The following is a 21,287-nucleotide window of genomic DNA, read 5'->3' on the forward strand; positions in this document are numbered from 1 at the left end:
CGGGGAGGGGGCGGGGGGAGGAGGAGGGGAGGGGCCACGCGGGCACGTGGCCGGACGGGGCGGGGGCGCGGGGAGGGGGGCGCTAGGACCCAGCGGGGCTGTGAGGCGGGAGCGGCCGTTACGGCACCTGAGGCACAGCTCACAGCGTCAGGAAGCCCCGGGGGGCTGCCTTCGCCTCACGCTGGAGTGTCCCAAGCACACAGTGACAGAGAGCCCCCAGTCCTAACCCCGCAAACGCGATAAAGTGCCAAAAACCCCAAGGAAGTCAGTCAAGAACACCGCCTTACCTCTGCCTACAGCTGCTGGGGCTTTGGGGTATTTACAGTGCACGAGCTGAAACAGAACTGTAGGTTACTTCGTCTACTGACTGACTTTTAATACCACAACACATACGGGGGCTTTTCACAACTTTCATTTGTGTTAAACACGTCCAAAGTGTTTTATCAAGTCATTAACCCAGATACTCGTTTGGGGAAAAAAAAAAAAAAAAAAAAAAAAACTTTTTGCGAAATTGGCTGGATAGCCGGGCCCAAAGAGTCGTGGTGAATGGAGCCAAGTCCAGTTGGAGGCCAGTCACTAGTGGCGTCCCCCAGGGCTCGGTGCTGGGGCCAGTCCTCTTTAATATCTTCATCGATGATCTGGACGAGGGCATCGAGTGCACCCTCAGTAAGTTCGCAGATGACACCAAGTTAGGTGCGTGTGTCGATCTGCTCGAGGGTAGGAAAGCTCTGCAGGAGGATCTGGATAGGCTGCACCAATGGGCTGAGGTCAACTGCATGAAGTTCAACAAGGCCAAGTGCCGGGTCCTGCACCTGGGGCGCAATAACCCCAAGCAGAGCTACAGACTGGGAGAGGAATGGTTGGAGAGCTGCCAGGCAGAGAAGGACCTGGGAGTGATGGTGGATAGTCAGCTGAATATGAGCCAGCAGTGTGCTCAGGTGGCCAAGAAGGCCAACGGCATCCTGGCTTGTATCAGGAACAGCGTGACCAGCAGGGCGAGGGAGGTGATCATCCCCCTGTACTCAGCTCTGGTGAGGCCGCACCTCGAGTACTGTGTTCAGTTTTGGGCCCCTCGCTACAAGAAGGACATCGAGGTGCTTGAGCGGGTGCAGAGAAGGGCGACGAAGCTGGTGAGGGGCCTGGAGAACAAGTCCTACGAGGAGCGGCTGAGGGAGCTGGGCTTGTTCAGCCTGGAGAAGAGGAGGCTCAGGGGTGACCTTATCGCTCTTTTTAGGTACCTCAAGGGAGGCTGTAGCGAGGTGGGGGTTGGCCTGTTCTCCCATGTGCCTGGTGACAGGACGAGAGGGAATGGGCTTAAGTTGAGCCAGGGGAGTTTTAGGTTAGATGTTAGGAAGAACTTCTTCACTGAAAGGGTTGTGAGGCACTGGAACAGGCTGCCCAGGGAAGTGGTGGAGTCACCATCCCTGGAAGTCTTCAAAAGACGTTTAGATGTAGAGCTTAGGGATATGGTTTAGTGGAGGGCTGTTAGCGTTAGGTTGGAGGTTGGACTCGATGACCTTGAGGTCTCTTCCAACCTAGAAATTCTGTGATTCTGTGATTCTGTGAAACACTTCAGAACTCCCTCTGTGCCCTGCATCCACATCTAACACTATTCATATCCCATCGCCTCCTCCATACTCAAACACCTTGACATGCACAGGTGACAAACCTTCCAAACAGGAGCAGTTTCCAGCAGGTACAGTGAGGAACGGCTTATTGTGCTTCCAAATTCAGAGTGGTGGGACTTCCCACCTGGTATTAAAACAGCTTCAGTGGTCACTGGCTATAGCAGCACACTTTCACAGGAGGAAGGAATAAAGCAGAAGTGCTGCTTCACACTCAGTGAAATACTGCTGCAAGCATTTGCACTACCTTGGTTTCTTGTTCTCTCCTTCTCCAACATCTCTATTTCAGAGCATTGACTCATGTTCTTTCTTCCCCATTCTACTGAAAAAGCTAGCAAGCAATGTACCTCTTTTTTTTTGTTTGTTTTTAATCACCAGAGAGCTCTGAAAAGAAAGCAGCAGAACAGTTACTGCTTTTAAAACTTTCCTATTTTTAATAATGGGACACTGCAGAGGGGATCCTATAAAAAACTATCAACTTTGAAAAAGAGAGTCATTACTACTTTTTTTTTTTTTTTTTTTTTTTTTTAGAGTGAGCTTTTACTCCAGTGCTTGAAAGGTCAGTTTTGTGAAGGATCTGAGTGTTTTGAACTCCTGCTGAAACTGGTAAGTGTTTAGCACTCATGCCAAGTTGAAGCATCTGGCAGTAAGTTAACTGTGTTCAGCAACAGAGACTGCTGAGGTTTTTAGAGATTCCTAAGTCATTACTGTCAAGGAGATTCTTATCCCACCCCTTCCCTTCGTATTCCCATGCTAAACTACAGTGGCCTGTATCCTATTAACAGTTCCGGGAAAGCAGGCAAAGCTCTGCTGAAGGTAAGAGCAGCCTTCCTCAAAAGCAGTTGGCAGGACGGGCATCTAAACATTGCTCTTCCCTTTGCTTCCTGTGTGAATCAAGATAATTTTTTCCCAGATGGGTTGATGTCCTGATGCCCAGAACCAGACTAGATTTGGATGACAAAAATCACTGAGGAATTTGACACAACCTGAACACAACAAAATGTTCCCAACTGGGTCCCTGCTGAAAGCCACAGCAGGTTTTACCAAATTTATATTGTTTGAACATCAGCCCCAGTGGATTTGGCAGAAGAAAATCTATCAGAGTTCAAAGCAACTTCCAACTTCATTCCTCACAAAATTCATTCACGAGCATGAGCCTTGCTCAAGATTTATCCCACATGCAATTATCTTTGGAAAAACAAAAAGTACATACTGTGCAGCCGTACAGTGGCTTCACATAGGGAAGACCAAAAACTACTTTCAAAGACTGCTGGGAAACCAGCCAAGAGGGAAAGCTGCAGCATCCTTATGACCACTCCTTACTGGCAGTTCCAATAACAAAAAATGTTTTTAAAAGTTGAATGATTTAGATGAGTAACCATAGGTATGGGATGAAGTCACCCCTTCAGTATTACTAGCCCCAAGATGGCCACTGATCACTTTCAGACATGTTTTTTTGTCCACACCGCATCTTTTCCCTGTTTCTATCAGAGATCTGACTTTTTTTCCCCCCCTTCCTTTCCATATAACCATCTGACCAAACTCTGTATTTTGATGCTTGCTATATTCCTGAGCACCATCTGTCCATTTTTTGGCATCAACTTTCCAGGGAGACCAACTGCTACTTCTCTCACACCACGGTGACAAAAGCAAGAGTCCTAGAATGTGCTACTGCCATCTCAGGGGTGGACAAGCATGCAACAATATAGCACAGATCAACTCATTTTTGTTTCATCACCTATGTGAGACAAAATAATCTCTTCTCTTTAAAACTGACTAACAGTACTTCATGAAGTAACTTACCTAAATTGTAAAAGCTTTCTCCTGAGCTTTTTCCATGGAATGTAAACCAAAATTAGAAGAGATTTATTTCATAAGCTGTAACTCCTATTTCTTCAGTAAGAATCGCAGACGCGATCCATTCAGTGTTCACCTTACTGTTAGCAACATCTCCAGCAACTTCAACATTTTTAAGAAAATTCTTGCTCTCTCACACCTCATAAAGCAATCCCAGGAATGTGCCTCTAAAGTTTTAAACAAAAACTGGAAGCACTTGTCATCTCCACCTTCTTTCCACTCCACTCTGAAGACAATCATCATCGCCAGCCTGTGTGCCAGGTCACAGCACTGAGAGCCCGCTGGGGCACATCCTGCAGTGCCTTCATTCCTCAGGCACAGGCAGAAAGATCTTCGCCATCTGTGGTAGATAAAAGGGAGCTACTCAAACCTGCCAGAACACTTAAAAAGCTCGTTCCAAGCAATACAGAAAGTTCCCAGCACTTAATGTCTGCTGGGGCTAATTCAGCAAAGAGATTTTACAAGGAAATGTTTGTCTGAAAATGGCCAAAATAAAAACATAATAAATAAATACATTTTTTTTAAATAATAATAATTAAAAAAAAAAAAAAAAAAAAAAAACGTTTCCCACACAGGTCAAAAGCCACATGGAATGACTAATGACAGGTTTCCTACACTTTCAGGGCCACTCAACGTATTGCACAAATCCCAGCCGCTGGCATACGCAGCAGCAGAAGCTAGCTGAACACACAGGTATTTTAAAGCAGTATCCTAGTGCATCCAAGCAAACTACAGGAGGTAAGAAAGGGCTTGAACAACAGAATCAATACAATCCCCTCTGAAAATTACTACAGTTTATGCTAAGCTTTATGGCTGAAAATGTTACAGCAAGATTAACTTCAAGAGAATAAACTACTCAATCTAAGCTAAGGGAGATACGAAGAGTTTGTTTTTACCAGAAAGCTGACTTAGTATTTGTGATAAAAACACACAAAAATTACAGGGGAAAAAAAAAAATCTACTTAAATCTGTCTTTTAAGTAATACTATTAAAATATAGGTCATGTTTGAGCTGTAACTATATAAATATTTGATCAAAGGAACAGGGGGCTGCAGTGTTTTGTGTTTTCTCTTGTTCAATAACTGCACACAGTGCCAATTAGAACAGTAGGGTTGGACAATACCTTTTGCAGGGACTCATCTTTCCACTCTGTTTCGAGTTAATCACGTGTCACGTTGCTCTGCGTATTCTGCGTTCAAATGCAGCAGCCTTTGCAGCAAGTAAAACCGATGGTGTCCTCTCATCCGACCACAACAAGCACTGAAAATGTTTTGGGGATACAGATGATACAAACTGTACCTGATCAGATGGACTGGCTATGTGCACATGGAAGGAAAGGAGAGAGTATTACATACTTGCACAAAATTAGGTTTTGTAGCGTGGCACCCAGTGGTTAGATACAGCTCCATATAATGAACCACAAGGACGCTCCTCTTAATGATAAAACTCGCCAACACTAAAATGACAATATGGGGTGCAGACATTACAAACTGTATTAGATCAGGTATGATCAGCTACATGAACAGAGGAAAAGAAGAGCATGAGAGCTCTATCTGTCCTCCAGCAGTGGGAGGAGGTCTCACTTCACTGTGACTCACTGACCTAAAGATACCTGGCTGCATGGACCGTTATTTGGGAATCACTACTCAAGACAGATATTCCCCTTCATGTTTGGGATTTCCAATTTGTATGTATACTGGCATTATTCTCACATATTATTATACACAGCAGAGAGGCAGATTTGTAGTGCTCTTATTATTGCAGATAATTAAAAATCTGAGGCTACTAATCATTTACTAGAAGATGAGAAGTCAGATAAAACAAAACAAAGCCCATTCCACATCTAAAAGAAGTAGCAGCGTTACACCGATCTTAATCAGCTATTATACTCCTGGCATTCGTTTTGCTGACAAAGGCTTTGGAAATGACAGAAGAGGAAAATTTCATTTCCTTTCTATTAGCCACAAGTAACAGTATAGGTAGACTTTTTCAGTCTCCTTCCTGTTTGTGAAGTCCACTTGGACAATTGAATTACAATTAAAAGCTTAAAGGCTTAGTCACTAACTGATCATCCTGAAGGTTTGTTTGCTGATTAAACCATGATTAAATCTCGGACTGTTATACCCCTTTAACTTTTCTAAGGGCAGGAAAGTGATAAAGATCAGAAATACTTAAAATGAACTTAAAGAGAAACAAATTTTTATAAGAAGTTTATTTTTTTTTTGTATTGTGCAGTAGTTATACAAAGTAAGCGGCCAGAGCTGCCATTTTGTCCTTGGGTTTCTTTGGATTGGGTCTTCCTCCAGGCCTCCGGCCTTTACCTCTTCCTCGACCTTGCCTTCTTCCTTGTCCCCCACGGTGCATGGGGTGCCTCATGGCTGCATGTTTCAGCTCCACCAGGTCTTGAAACACAGGGTCACAGAATACGCAGCCGGAATGCTGGGTCTCATCACCAGGTAGAGGAGATTTGGCTTTATTAAAATCTACGTCCACAAGGGCTGCATCACACAAGTCACAGGTCTCTGGTGACACTCGGACTTTGTGGGCATTCTCAAAGAAGTGCACGATCACGTTGCATTTGTTGCAGGCCATCTTCCACTTGGGACCTGATGTCGAGTCTAGCACCAGAACCCCATTCTCACATTCAACGCACTGCCCAATTCCAAGCATGCTAAGAGAATGCTGGCATGTGGGGTGGGTGCATTCATTACAGCCCATTCCTGGTGGAAGAAGAGTAAAACTATACCACAAGGAACCCTCTACAGCACCACTACATAGTTTGCAGGAAGAGAAACACAGAACTGAAAGACAGTTTAGTATATTACAGGTTTTCTAAACCACTGCACAGAGGAACATATCCCCTAAAGGCAATCTGCCTTTTTCAGATACTCAGCATAATCCCTTCCTCTATTTTCTTTTTTATTAATGGCTTTCAGAATTCCCAGACAATGCCAATGTACAGTACATGAAGCTTGGATATATTAATGATTAAAAAAAAACAACTTGTTTTCAGTGAAATGTACGGATCCTAGCTATTTCATTTAATACTTGCACTGTACGCTAGCAGCATAAGACATTTTTAATTAAAAGATGGTAATAAAAAGATGCCAAAAAGCTCCTGATATGCAGTCAGAGCTTCCAAGCACTACCTAAAATAAGTTTTGATCTGCCATTTATTATACCAACTGCTACTTTTTCCCTTTAGTGTGCTACAAGTTGTCAAAGGACATTATCTGTGCATCAAAATACAATTCCCCTACTCTCAGGGCTGGCTTTAAACTATATCCCATCCATATATGGTGCATTAGAAAAGTCACCTTCACGCAAATAAGTTAATTTCTTATTTGGCTTCATAAAACCTGTTGTGGTCCATTCAGCATTCCGAGTTATTTCTCTAAAAATTTTAAGACGTGGCTATGTGACTAACAGTAAAGTGTTTCTCTAGCCACTCCACATAAGCCATTTTAAAAAAAAAGGTCACTTCAAAAATAGCCAATCTTGTGGTATTTGAATTCATGCACAAAACACAGCTATTTCAGTGAAAACAGCTTTCACTAAATTCTAGGGCTACTGAAATAACAAGAACAGTTTAAAACTTACTAGCCTCTCTCTTCTGTCTTACAGTGAATGTAATAAGAATAGTCTCTCTTGTATTCAATAACATACATGGGAAACTTTTGCAAAGACGACTAACATCTTTGCCAGTGGTGATTAAAGCAAAAAGTAATCGTGTTCAGAACTAACACATTTTGTTCAGCTATTTTGATACGAATTTTAGGTATCTAATATAATTTGAGTAGCCCTTTATACTAGGCAACCCTCATTAAAAACTATTTTAAAAGTACAGTCCATAACACTGTACCTAATGTATTTCAAGTGAAGTTGATGCCTGCATGTTCACAAAATTCCTACCTTTTTTCATGTCCCTGAAAGGAGGATGGTTGTAACAGTATGGACAGAGAGGGTAGCTCTTTCCTCTGGATCCAGAAGACCACAGCACCAGCTCAAAGTCATCCAGGGGGCAACGCAACTCTTTGTAGAGTTTAATTGTACCATTCTGTGGGAGACTGTAGGTGTCGTCACAGTGAGAGCAGTGCAGACGACTTGGTTTGGCCTGGAAAGAGAAAATAAATCTCCAGAACATCTGTGTTGTCAGTAGGGTTCAAAACTCACAGGAAATCCAACTGCGACCACTTTCTGGTTTGTAACCCATGGAAAAGCTCCATCAGGCTTCTTGTCTTTCCACCCCTCCCCAAGAAATCCATTCTTGACAACCACATTTGAATCCAAATTCAGTAACGGAAAGAGGGTTTCAACTCAACGTCGGCCAGCAAGTAAAGTTTAAAATACAAGTGTGACATGAACTTACCTGAATATACTTCATGAAACGATGGCATTTGCCACAGCGGGAAAGAGGTTTACCCGTAGCAGCTAAGGGTGAAAAAGACACTTCCATCAGCTCATCCATACCTGCAGAAGAGATGATTACATTTATGTTAGAATTCTAATTCCTAGGAGGAAACCTTGCACAAAATCATCTACAGGACCCGTGAAGATGTAATGGGAATAGTCAACAGCTTATTTCAACTAGTTATTGTGAATAGCTTATTCACAATGCTCTTCTCTCTTTAAGATGACTTTTTATTTAAAGAGTTTTTCAATAGGCACACATGAACACACTGGGGTAAGTACTTCAGCTAGTCTGCAGCTTTTCAGAACTCAACACTACACAGTCACAAATAAGTTTGAAATGGAATTTTAGAGACTTGATTGAGTTTATTTCCCTTTGGAGAGAGAATTCATATGACTGGAAACTCTCAGTCATAGCATGATTTTCAGTGAGCCTAAACCCCTGAAAAAGCAACCTAATACTTAGGTAATTTCTAATAGTGTCTTTACAACAATTAAGTAGTTGCATAGAATTTTACATGTAAAACAAGTTTTACCTGCAATAGAATCCACAAAATAGTGAAATTTCCTTTTGAAGATGTCAAGGGTGTGCTCCAGGACCTGATGGTAATTTGCTTTACCCAGAGCTATTAAGTTAAGTTGCTTTTCCACAGCACTGCGAATTGTAGGAAGAACTAATTCTGCATCTAACAGAAAACCAGAGATGTCAGCAACGAAGCAGTAATGAAATATCAGAAACAGTAGAAAATTGCCTCATACATAAACTGATATAAACAAGTTTTAATTATTATAGCTTGTGGAATTAGTAATACTTTCCTAGATGCATCATTTCAGACACAAACATTACTTATACAGTGACAACAGCCTTTGACGTACTGAAGGAGCCAAAAGGTAAGAGGATGGATTTTGGGTGAAGAGTATTTGACTGACCTATTTTGTAATAACCATGAACCAGAACAATTCCAAGATTTGTAGGCTTTAGTCTCCGACCACTCTCTACCGTGACATAGTTTCGCTGGCAAATGTTGTTGATGTGGACTGGAATACTTGCATCAGTTCCTGCCACACAAAGGAAGACAATACATCCATCAAAGCTTTCACCAAATTAATTATTTCTGACTTCTCTGGTTTTATGTCATATTATAACATTTCTTAGCTTAAAATGCATATACCTTTTTATTGCTACCCTGTTTCCAATGGGTAATTATCTAGTAACGCCTATGTTCCTTTGCAGTTATGAAAAGTCTGAAATGTGTATTTTGACCTAAATCCTTTCATCTCTTCCAAGGAATTAGAGATGGGAAGATAGCTATTCTCACAATCACTTGTTCTGGAAAAATACAGGGAAGTTAGAGACTATGTTGTTTTTGACTGAACTTGTTCATGAAAATGTATTGAATGAAGCAAGTCAGATCGAAAAAGAAAATTAATATTGTGATAAATTGTATAAGACACAGAAAGGCTACTGGAGACAGCAGAGCTGAAGCATGCTGTTCTGACAGGTAATCATTCCTAAGAATAGTACATGTATTCTTCCACACAACACCAGATGTTTCTAACAAAGAAGCAACAATGATGGATTATGAAAGAATGTTGCTTTAGCCAGAAACTAGGCATAAGAATAACAAGGGGAAAGGAATATTGGGAATAGAGAGTCCACTGTCCACTAAGAGATGCTATTGTGGTTCAAAAGGAAAAGGATCACTACTGAACCTATTCAAATGAATACTGAAAGGTCACTGCTGACAGAGATAGCTCAGAGAAATGATTCAGACCCTTTGCTCTCTTGATAGATGCATTACAGGATAACGTAATTTAAGTGAGTTCATACCAATGCCATGCTTTTCCATCAGAGTGATAAGTTCTGCTTCTGTCAGGTAATCAGGAGGGCTGGTTTGCTTTTCCAGCAATTTTATTTCACCAATTGGAAAAAGATCTCCTTTCTCACAGTGCGGAAGGCTCTCTTCTAATGGGATGCTGTGCCAAGGCATAATTTCTGTGAACCCTGGAGGTAAACAAAGTAATGAGAGATTATCTTCACAGCTTTCAAAAGGTCAAGATATATGCTTCTAATTTTAACATGGGCTGCACTATACAGATCAAGGTTTGCCATACATACAGACTGATGCCATACCACGCAGACAATATTTGAAATACTATATCAAGAGACAAGATCTCCCACAACACTGCATCAAATCTGTTTTGTGGGTGACTTGTGTCAGGGATGATGTATGGAGAGTAAAAAAAAAAAAAAATAATAAAATAAAAAATCTTTCCTTGAATGAAAGCATAGTTCCAGAAGTCTTACCAAATGGCTGGGAAGAGCTTGTTAAGAAAATGCAAAAAGTAAGTTGTATTAACGTAAAAGACTATTGGGCTTGCTTGCCATGAAAATCTCAGTGGTGGGGTACTACACTCTTCTTACTGAGTGGTAACCGATTTTCTTACACTAATGGGAAAAAAAAAAATCCATCTTTGTATAAACTACACCACTAAAGACACTTGCTGTCTAAAAAAAAGACTGTCTTTACACTGGCAAGTGTAGCATTAACTCTTGAGACTACTACATGAAAAATAGGACTTTTTCTAGTGTAATTCAAGTACGGAAACGAAGACAAAGGTTTGGTCCTTGTGACTTTAATGGCTGCAAAAATAAAAAGTCTTCAAAATTCTATTTGACCCCAAAACTTCACTTTTATATCCATTCAATGTATATATGGGAAAAATAATAATCTATAGCTAGCTACTTACTTCCTGGCTAGTCTTACCTGGTGAAGTTACCAGTTTTCCAATACAGGTAAACCGTTCAGGGCCGATACTGAAAGAAATGGTCGTTTGTAGGTACTTGCAATCAGCGCTCACGGTGGCAATAAAATGCCTAGTTATGTACTCATATAGTCGCCATCCATCTCCACCTGAAGATAAACAAAATCTTAGTCCCACAAATCAGGTCCTGCAGCTCTACATAAAATTTGCACTAAATTTTTCACCAGATTTCCACGTCTATCACAGGAAAAACTGGTACATTAAAATAAAATTCAAAAGTCCATCAAAATCATGTAGTAGAGACGTTATACTGCTACGAACAGGAACTAATTCTTACTCTTGTGCTTTCAATATACCATCTAGCTGTGGCCACTTAATACATGGCCATTTAATAACCTTTACAGTTAGAAAAACTAAGTATGTTAAAAGTTTGAATATCAGAGATCATTTCACTGATTCCTGAAAATCAGAATTTACCAGTGTTCTACAACAATCTTCGTTATTCCTAATGAACAGCACAATCCATTTACTGTATTTTCTTATAAGTTTTAAATTATCTTTTGAGGGATTACAGCATAAAGTCAAATCTTACATTCTAATGTAAGTAACACAAACCATAGAGACCCATTTAAAATACAGTTAAAGTCTGATTTACAGACACATACAATCAAGTTTCAGTATTTAGGAGCTACTACTATGGGGCAAATTTCTCTAAAGGGAAGTTTGAAATACAGTGTTAAGTTGGCTACTCCTTGTTCTTAACAGTTTTAGGGTGCTACGGATCAATTAGTGAAGAGCAGACGAGCTCTGATCTTCACTGTTATCCGAAATTAAAGTTAAGAAAGTCTGCTCTCTCACCCGTTCCTGAAATTCAGATAATTATATTTTATGTTAAAACTCAGGGATTTTCAACCCAGCCCCTATAACCCAAAGAACCAGTTTCCTTGTAGTGTTCTAGTGCTACTCAATTTGTCTATACCCAATTCTGCTTCTGTTGCAGCTTTCATTGGAGTGATGGGAGGATGGTCCCCTGCATCATGGCCTTTCCTTGGACGATTAATGCCTTCTGATAGCAATGCTTTTACCTGGTGAAGGACAAGAGAGAAAATAGACTGAAGTGGATAACAGGTCTCTATTATCAGGTTAAGAAACTTTTCAGATCAAATTCATAACAATACTATGTCCATAAGTAGAAGCAATTACAGACATTAACTGTTTGCAAAAAACTACAGACCAAGACATACCAGGTAAGACATATCTGAAACACAGACTAGAGAACAATCTGTTGAACAGTACAGGTTTTGCTTCATGTACTCACAGTTTCTGCCCAGTAGGGATTATTGGCTTGTTGTCTCAAACATCCTTTCAAGTCAAAGTTTTCTGGATAATGGGTAGTTTCTGTTCGAGGGTAGCTAATGTAACCCTGCATATAAAGACGCTCTGCTATTTGCATGGCATGCTGTGGACCCATTCCTGAGAAGGGGTATGAGAGAAGGAAATCACAATCACAGTGATACGTACATGATTTTGTTTGCTGTGTCTAGAAGTATTCATTATCGAAGCATTTAAATAAATCAGTTCAGCCTTTCTGTAAGACTTGTCACCTTGATCTTACCCAGCACTTCGCTTTTGACATGCTTTCTAAATTTGTTCCCCAAAATGATACATTATAGGGAAAGGACACTATCAAAATATGTATATGCTTATTTCTGCTGAGAAGCCAAGGTATTTTGCTTTAAATCAGTGTGAAAATCTGAACTTGTACACATACCTAAAGCAGCACTGGCCACTCGTAGCATTTCTACCGTGTTCAGAGCCAGTGGTCTCTGCTTCACCTTCTCTTTTTTACTCACAGATTCTACCTAGAAAATAGTATTTTTCCAGTAAAAGTTTTGAAGTTTGGTAACTGATAAATATATCACTTCCATTATGACTAAAACCACATGGTGTACCTAACATTACCTGTTGCTCTCATATCATATGTTTTTTTTCTTAGAGCAGTAACCACCAATATCCATGTATTTTTACTTTAGGAAATCTGACTATAGACAGTTTTACCAAATTCTAAAGTTATAGTCCTGAGGTTCCTTTGTGCTATATGATTAGACCTGCAAGTGGAAACGCAGCAAGGTAGCTTATTGCTATCTTACTTCTCATTTAACTAAGCAGCACATATGTCGGTGCTGCAAGGATTTAATGCTTAATCCAAGTAATGGTCCTAACTATAAGGATCCAGATTTTTAAAAGCATTATGCAGTCTTTGAACCCTGATGGCTGTAAACACTTAAATCCAAACATACTGCCAAACAAGTATTGAACAGAACAGAATTACAAGTTAATTGGCTATAAAGACTGTACCATACACATGATTAAAAATTTAACTGCAGGAATATTGCCATATAAGTAATTAAATTCTGATTTATACAGTGTCTCATGGGAAATAAGAGGTCTGCTCGGAGAGTTCTGAACTGTATTTCTCAGCAGGTTTAGTAATGAAGACTTTCTATCACGAATGATGATCATTTCCGAAGTCAATATTAAGAATGGGCTTTCTGTTGAGATGACCACACTAGCATAATATGAACTACAATCAAGAACCTCTTGCCTTTTATTCTCTTCTATACAAAGTTGAATGGAATAAATAATAATAAAAAAGAAGATACAGATGATATTCTACACCCCTCTTTAACAAAAAACAACATGCAGCAGATGAGATATTACACAGTATTTCATTAATGCGAAACATGCTCTGTCAACACTTCATACGTATTCATACCTTTGCTTCTTTTGCCATCTTCGTTATATTCAGGAACATTTGAGCAATCTCACGATCAAACACCCTCACTCTATCCCAATCCAAAGTCAGAGAACTTTCTTTCTCAGGATTCACCTAATGGACAAAAAAAAAAATTAATTGCCACCAACACCATTACTGAAAGTGTGAGAATGCAAAATTCCAACAACAATCCAGCAAGCAAACCCTAATAATACTCGTTCTGCAACACAAGTGCTCCAAACATGCAGTTATACTCTTTTTCCCAGGGACTTCTGAGAAAGACAGAGTATGTCGAGTTCAGGGGCCACGAGAGTGACTAGAATTATTCTTGCAGTTAACTGAAATACCATATTTATTTTAGTGCTAGGAATAGCAAGGGTTGAAGCAGGCTGAAATTTAAAGCTTATCATTTTGATCTAGCTAAACTAATTTTTTGTATTAAAAGTAAAATGTAACTAGGTCATGTTTCAAGTCCCACATACAAAAATAAATATGAACCAGACAATATGAGCGCAAGAAACTCTGAAAACAGGCAACAAATACTTCCTGGTATGACACACATGAATGAGATGCATCAGAGAACAGATGAGAGTAGATGCTAGATTTCTTCTTCTATTATTATTTATTTTAAAATCTAAAAATGGCAACTTTTTACCATCTATCTTTTATTTGTTTAAACAATCCTTGTCATCACAAGCAGTAAAATCATGTTAGTTTGCTCTCAGAGCTTGGACAGCAGCAAGGCTATAAAACTGCCATAAGCTGCCAAAGTATTCAGAGGACTCAATTGCCAATTAACACAATGAGCATTTTATTTGCTTTAAAATTCCAATACTCAGCAATGCCAATGTTTGCTGGCAGCCTAATTAATTCTTGGATTCAAATTAACACCACAGTCAGTCCAAGGACCCCAGGGAACAAAGGCAAACCGTTTCAAGTAGTCTTTCTGGCTGAGTCTAAGCTTAGCTGGTTAACGCTGAAGAATTCTTATAAGCAGCACACAATAACCACTTTAATACAAAAAACTGACATCCTGGAATCTGTTCTAGAGAGAGTGGTGACACACATGTGAACTGAATGAAAGCACACAAGTAAATTGTAGGCATTGTGAATTCTTGTCAGCAACTACAAATTTATGAATGGACAAAATGGAAATAAGCACATTTCTTTGTATACGAGGAACACATATTTTTACCAAACAAGTATTGTAAAGCTTACTTTAGCTTGCAGCACCCAGTAAGTCTCAGGCTTAAATGACTGGATTTTGTCATGCCTTTCAACACAGAATCCAAGTGTTGGCGTCTGACATGGCCCAAAGGAGATGAGAGAGCTGTCTAAATTTCCATATTTCCCCTGAAAATACTTAGTCTGAAATCTAAGAAAAAAAATACAGGAACAAGTACATTAATATGCTCATTCCCATGAAAAGCAAAAAATTTCACAAACTTTATAGACATAAATGAATAATCTATTAAGTCATTCACGTATTTGTCAAAAAAAAAAAAAAAGAGCAATCTCAGAAACATCAAGTCTTAAAGCTAAAGAAGTCATAAATACTTTGCCTCACAGAATCTTGTTTATTCAGAAAGAAATGTGGGAGCAAGTCATGAAGGAAGAGTATATAACAGCTGCTGATGTACTTTATCTTAGCTCAGTTAAAGCCGTAACGCTTTCTATAAATTTCTTTTTATTTGTCCATGCATAAAATTGTTTGGTTTGGTGCTCAGCAGAATTAGCCACTACAGCTTTAAGGCATATTTTGTGGACAGAGCAGTATTGCTGAACCTTTCACAAAACCGTCTGTAATCTGTGCTGTCACCTTGTAAATGCACAGCCAATTCTAAGGTCCAGCTCCTGGCGGGCATCCACTGACAGAGCTTCATTGCGATTGGGTTCTCCCAAATGATTCATGGCATTGCAGATGTCTGTGTCAGTAATGGAACTGAATTTAGCTCTATAAATCGTCCTTTCGGTGCTACGAGGTTTGTTCATAACAGGAAGAACGGCATCAAGAACCTAATGAAGATCAGAAGCATATTTTGTAAGTAATTGAAAGCTAAGGGCTGAAGTCATTTTTTCTCTTTAGAGGAGGAAAAAAAAAGAAAAAACACTCCCCACAAAATGTTTGCTGACACGTAATTTTCTTCATTCAGAAGATGTCATGGCAATACATTAACTGATAAGAACAGCATTTGTCATGCTCTCAGAAGTGTATTAAGAATGGGCAAAATTGAAGGATTTATTTATTAAACAGCAACTGCCGGAAGTGAAGCACTATTCTTAGCTAAGGGCGAATAAATCCACCAGTGCAGCTGCAGCATCTTTTGGTGAGCATGTATCTGTTTCTATCCCAGTTTACTTCTATGTATTACCAGGGCACAGTTATGAAATAGTGGTATTTAAAGAACTTAAATACTTGATAAAATGAAGTCATTTTTAAAAAAATAAAAAAATTTAAAAAAAGACAAAAAATAGCTTTCATGTAGACTTCTGGGAATAGGATATTTAAAAAATAATCTTTGTGCAAAATTTTAGTTCTATACCTATTGTGGGCAGAGTCCAAACTCTTGCTGCTGTAAGCAGCCACTAAGCTGCTTAAACTCTTGCTGCTTAAAAGCAGCTTCTTAGCTCAAAAGTGTCTAATCACCTAATGAATCAAGGATGATAGAAATTAAGTTTTATACAGATAGCAAAATAACTACTCCAGCTTTGAAACAGTCTGATTCTCAAAGCACTGGAATGTTTGAACTTTTAAGAGACCTTCTTATTCATCTCAGATGAGCAACATCTATGAAATTGTTTATACTTTTTAACTGACAACTTAAAAACATTTATTTCCACCAAGGCCCTCCATGCCTTTAAATCTTTATTCAACTTAGTTTAAATAGTACTGTATATCAGTACATCAGAATAACATAATGGTAGTACTGTATGCCACAAATGAATATATTACAGCATTATGAATCTTAGAACGAAATCTTACTTCAAAACAGATGTTTTCTCCTTCCTTATCACAGTCCAACCACAAGACAATGCAATCACAGCCTCTCCCCTCCACCTGTGAGAGAAATTAGCACAGTTCTTCAGCAACTCAAAAAAAAATCTCACTAACTGTATAGCTTTTATTTCTATTTCATAGGTAAATCATTTGGTGCAAAAAGGGTTGGAAGAATATATTAGAAGCGACAAGAAGTCTGCTGTACTTAAACAGTGGTTGAAGAAAGAAGCAAGCTGTGGTTCATGGGACCAGAAGTCTGCCTACGAGATACTTTTCTGCAGGATATGAACCTGACCCAGTCTGTGCACGCAACTTTGGGCACAGTTCTTTCCTCTTTCTGCATCTTAATTCCCAAATCATTTTTAAAAAATAATTTATATACATAAAACATCAAGAACCACTTTCCTAGCTCGTAAAGATACCATGAAGTCTACATTTACCTTACAGAAATCAGTTTTATACCACAAATACCTGCTTTCCAGAAACAGTATTATTTTGAAAAGGCATCCAAATGACCACTTTCCTCTCAGTACATGTGAGAAGTGACCAATAATCAGAGACATTTTAAAGCATTTACAAGCTAGGCATTGCATGTGCTGCTATGAGCCAAACATGTATCCAACACTCCAATTTTGAGAAGCAAGATATTGACCAACAAAAAAAATAAAAAAGCAAAGGCATGTGTCAGTTCAACAAGGCAAAGATTTCAGAAGGCATACAAACCAATGTTTTTTTTTTTTAAAAAAAAAAAAAAGAAAAAAAAATCTTTAACAAAAAGCCGCTCTCTGCAGGGAAGAAAGCTCTCATTTAGGAATGTACTCATTTATCTTTTACTCTAGAGCAACTCTAGAATATTGTATAACATGCTGCCAAACGCTGCCCACTATAATGAAGTAGGAAAATATATATAAATCTAACATTCAACAGCCTACAATGTGATGAACAGTGCCTTCTGATGGCTTGTTTATCTCAGAGGGAAGGTATGTAGCAAATATTTTGAAGTACAGGGAATCCTTTGCCATTACCCTCCAATAGAAGACCATCTATGGTGAAAACAGTCTCAATTTCTTATATTAGAGTGAAGATAACTGATCCACTCTAAGAGCTTGTAAAGGGTTATATTTCTGGTTCTTAAACAGTGCTAGCTAAACCGTAAGATTTTTATTTTTTATAAATAAAGGCAGGCTAATTCAGAGCAAAATACCGTTACACCGTTTTTTGAAAATTAGTAGTATTTTTTATTGCTTTCCAGGACCACAGAATAATTTCATTTGTTCCACTTTTCTTGGAACGATAAAAATAGATCTCACCACTTTGTGTTCAACAGAGGAAGAATAAGGACAACATTACCCTTGAAGAGAATATGCTCCAGAGGAAATAAACCAAAAGAATGACAAAACTGAAAGATGCATCTCAAATACATCTCATAAGAAAGCATACCTGTAAAAACTTCACCATGGTCAGTTTGGGATTAGCTTCTTTCTTTTCTGTGGGAGCTTTACTGAAAAGTTCTGCTGGATCCACCTTGTCCCAACTGTTGTATTTTCCTGAAAAGCAGAAGTGCATTAAGTTGAGCTGTAAACATATATTTAAAAAAGCAAAACAAAACATTATTTCATAAAATGCTTGGCTTTCAAAATTTGTCTTGGAAAGCCTTCTACCCTAATATATCGTGCTTTACTGGTTATCTAGGGACACCTTAACTTTTTGTGTGAATAGCAGCTCTCATTTTGAGACATGATAGACAAAAGAAAAAACACTATACACCTTTCAGTAATTTTAACATGAGCTATTGAAAAGCCTCTTTGTACAGTTAACCCGGTCATGACAAGGGGGGAACTATTTTTCCTTGTTTTCACAGCACACATAAAAGGAGCACACTGCAGACTGTTTTACTGCTCATTACTTATGGCCAGTTATTATGTCTCAGCCCTGTTATGCTGTGGAGCTTCCTGTGTCATCACTTTCTCATATCGTTGCATTTGTTCATTTCCGTTTCCTAGAAGTACTTGTTGGTGATAACAGTTAGCAATTACATGATACTGTACCTCTTTAAAGCACTGCGTAAATAACTCAGAACTTAGTTCTCAAAATTGTGAGGTAGTTAGGATCAGAGAAAAAAAGAGTACTCACATGATTAATTCAACACTTCAATGCAAGTTAGTGACAGGATTCCTTGCACATGATCCGTACCACATTCACACTCTATTTTGTTCTAGCTCACTATGGTGCTTTAGAGATTATGCCTTTGGACTCTGTATTCCTGAATTACCTTTCATCCAAAGTAGCAAAATATTTTTAATGCTTAATAAACTGACTTTATCCGCCTTCTTTTTCCACTAATATAATTCAAGTACTGAAAACATAAGTTGCATGCCTACAGTCATGCAAGAAGTCAGCCAGAAGACTAGAAACAAGCTAAGAACTACTGCACATAAACAATCTTGTCACCCTCCTTTCCTCTTTAGTTTTCTTTAACGTTCTTCCTGAAGAAAACAGTGATCGTGGAAATAGTTAAGTCCTTGACAATTTTACAAATCATATCACTTAGAACATTTTGTGAACAAATACCTATGAAATCCAAAGTCATGACGTGACCACACACAGATGTCATCTTGAAATGGGCGCTCTGTCCTATAAATGATCCGGTGTACTCATGCACAGAGCATGCACCATTCAGTCCTTTGCGAGAGGACATGTTTCCTGTAAGAATAAGATCATAAATAGCAATGGGATTTAAAACAAACAAAAATCACCCAATGAAATAACCATTATTTCTTGTTATTTTTTTTCCCTATTTTCTAGGTCTGACAGCTAGGGTCTTCCTGGTCACAAAATTCTACTCTCCGATCAAGTTTTTTTCCAGTCAATTATCACTTTAGAACTTTTTCTAACAGACTTCGTTTTCCACCAAAACTATTCAGAATCTCCTTTACTTTTTCCCTCCCACCAGGAGTTTCTTAAGTAAATACAACCCATTTTCTGGGTCAGTACAGATAACAATTAACTCATTCTGTGCTCCACACGATTTATAAAACATTTGCCATAGCTTCAAAAATCCCTGAAAAGCAACTAGGTGCTTGGTTGGCACTTTCCAGAAAGCACGTGCACCACAATACGCTACAGCTACAAAGATTCCAGTTATAAAATTGAACAGTCATTAGCACACCAAAATAAAAAGAATAAAACGAAGAGAATGGAGCACCACACAGTTATTGCCAGAGCTGCAACCTGTGCTAAGGCACTGCTCACAGGTGAGCGCTGCCCCAGAGACAACCAAGCAGCCGACCTGGGTGCATCTAAACCTCACTTCACCTCCCGTGAAGCCTGGCAGAAGAGAAGGCCCGAAGCCAATTTATTTTCTCTCCTACCCCTGGAGAGGATCTTGGCGATGGACTGAGCCAGCGAGGGCTTCTCGGCGACCATCAGCACGGTCCTCATCTTCGGCCAGCGAGCCCCGCACCGCTCGGCGGCTCCGTGCAGCCTCCTGCAGCCACAGCACGCAGCTCACGGGGCACAACCCGCTGTTGGCCTGGAGGGGAGAAAACACAGGGCGGGCGCGCTGCAAAACCAGGTCGAGCAGCACATAACCGCGATTACACTCAAACACACCTCGCAGCTCCGCGGGGCTCCGGCACCCGGGCCGGGAAATGGCGGCGGGGGGCGCTGAGGGCTCGGGGGCCGCTGAGGCGCTGCGAGGGGCGCCCCGCACCTGGGCGGGAGGCAGCGGCCCCCCTTGCGCTGCCGGGGCACGGCTCCGGAAGGAAAGGGGAAGGAAAAGAAAAAGAAAAGGATGGGAGGGGAGGGGAAGGGAAGGAAGGGAAGGGAAGGGGCCGCCCCCCGCGGCAGCGACTCCTGGCGGAGCGGGGGAGCAGCGGGGCCCGGCGGCCCCAGCCCGCGCGTCCCGCCCTGTGTGAAGGGAAGCGGCTCACCTGCGGGCAGGCTGGCGGGCGGTCAGTAGATGTGCACGTTACCAGTGGAAGAAAAGTCGAGACAAACTCGGGGCTCTTTGTTCTTTAGCATGACTGAAGTTAGGACCTGTTAAAACAAATGCGTTCCTCTGTTTCGGTGCCTGGTTCTCTTTGACATCTGGGGAGCAGCTGGAATAATCAGGAGGCGAGTTGGAAGCGAGTCTTCAGATATGTCAGATACATATTTTTTAATTTCCTCTACTAAAAGCCCTGTACAAAATCCAACGCCTCTTTCTTCTTTAACACGCAACACACGTGCAAACTCGGGCCTGTGCTTACCTGCGAGGGGCAGCCAGGGCTCTCCTGAGCAGGGCTGAGGGACTGGGTGCTGGGGGCCCCTGCACTCTGCTTTCCTTCTACACACACATGTAGCTGGTTTAAGGGGACACACCAAGACCAACCCAGCCAAAGGAGTCCCTGCTGACCAGGCAATACACAACTCTCCTTGGCCCATGTGCTGTTTTAACAGACACCTCCGTACCAGTCTCCTCCCGCTCCCCAGAAGTGAACACTGCAGCTCCACAGTCTCCCACCTGCGCACACTCGATGTGAACACTCCCCGTCTGCCCCATGCCAGCTGGGTCCCCACAAAAACAGGCAGGCATTGGTTCCTGCGACATCTCTGTAAGGGCTATTTGCCGCAGCTTTGGAGTCAAAGAGTGCTACCATGCTTTTTGAGCAGTTTTGTCACCAGACTCGCACCAAACGGTGCATCCCGTGCCAGCCTGGGTGCTTTGCAAGGTGCGAGCAGTCTGGCCTCCTTCTATGGATGCTGAGGAGACACATGCTGCCAAACCGGACGTGTGTGCAACACACAGCTGGCCTGCACACCAAATGTGGGGAATTAACACATTATTGCTCATTTAGGGTCAAACCACAGATCA

At 40.5% G+C, this 21,287-nt stretch overlaps 1 protein-coding gene across 2 annotated transcripts; it reads right to left on the reverse strand.

Annotated features, from left to right (window-relative positions):
• Nucleotides 1-5,708: 5,708 nt before the first annotated feature.
• On the reverse strand, nucleotides 5,709-20,180 carry TOP3B (DNA topoisomerase III beta). 2 transcript variants are annotated; one of them, XM_084296966.1, is made up of 18 exons: nucleotides 20,045-20,180; nucleotides 19,804-19,964; nucleotides 19,004-19,135; nucleotides 17,873-17,979; nucleotides 16,418-16,492; nucleotides 15,254-15,450; nucleotides 14,653-14,809; nucleotides 13,435-13,548; nucleotides 12,430-12,520; nucleotides 11,977-12,131; nucleotides 11,638-11,743; nucleotides 10,661-10,807; nucleotides 9,724-9,897; nucleotides 8,823-8,951; nucleotides 8,429-8,578; nucleotides 7,852-7,952; nucleotides 7,395-7,596; nucleotides 5,709-6,202 (listed from the first exon to the last, which is right to left on the reverse strand). In XM_084296966.1, the coding sequence occupies exons 2-18, from the start codon at nucleotides 19,871-19,873 to the stop codon at nucleotides 5,721-5,723; spliced, it is 2,589 nt and encodes an 862-aa protein (XP_084153092.1). In that variant the 5' UTR covers nucleotides 19,874-19,964; nucleotides 20,045-20,180; the 3' UTR covers nucleotides 5,709-5,720. The 2 variants fall into 2 exon arrangements, with proteins under 2 accessions (XP_084153092.1, XP_084153091.1); XM_084296965.1 differs by having other exon boundaries at nucleotides 19,804-20,180.
• Nucleotides 20,181-21,287: the final 1,107 nt, after the last annotated feature.

This window comes from Netta rufina, assembly GCF_964035555.1.
Source record: "Netta rufina genome assembly, chromosome: 17".
Lineage (NCBI taxonomy): Eukaryota > Metazoa > Chordata > Aves > Anseriformes > Anatidae > Netta > Netta rufina.

Coding starts and splice junctions, on each gene's coding strand:
- TOP3B (XM_084296966.1), bottom strand. CDS start 19,873: ATGAGGACCGTGCTGATGGTCGCCGAGAAGCCCTCGCTGGCTCAGTCC. Junction 12,521..13,434: donor AGATGGCAAAAGAAGCAAAG/GTATGAATACGT, acceptor ACTATTTTCTAG/GTAGAATCTGTGAGTAAAAA. Junction 8,579..8,822: donor TCATGGTTATTACAAAATAG/GTCAGTCAAATA, acceptor GTTTTCTGTTAG/ATGCAGAATTAGTTCTTCCT.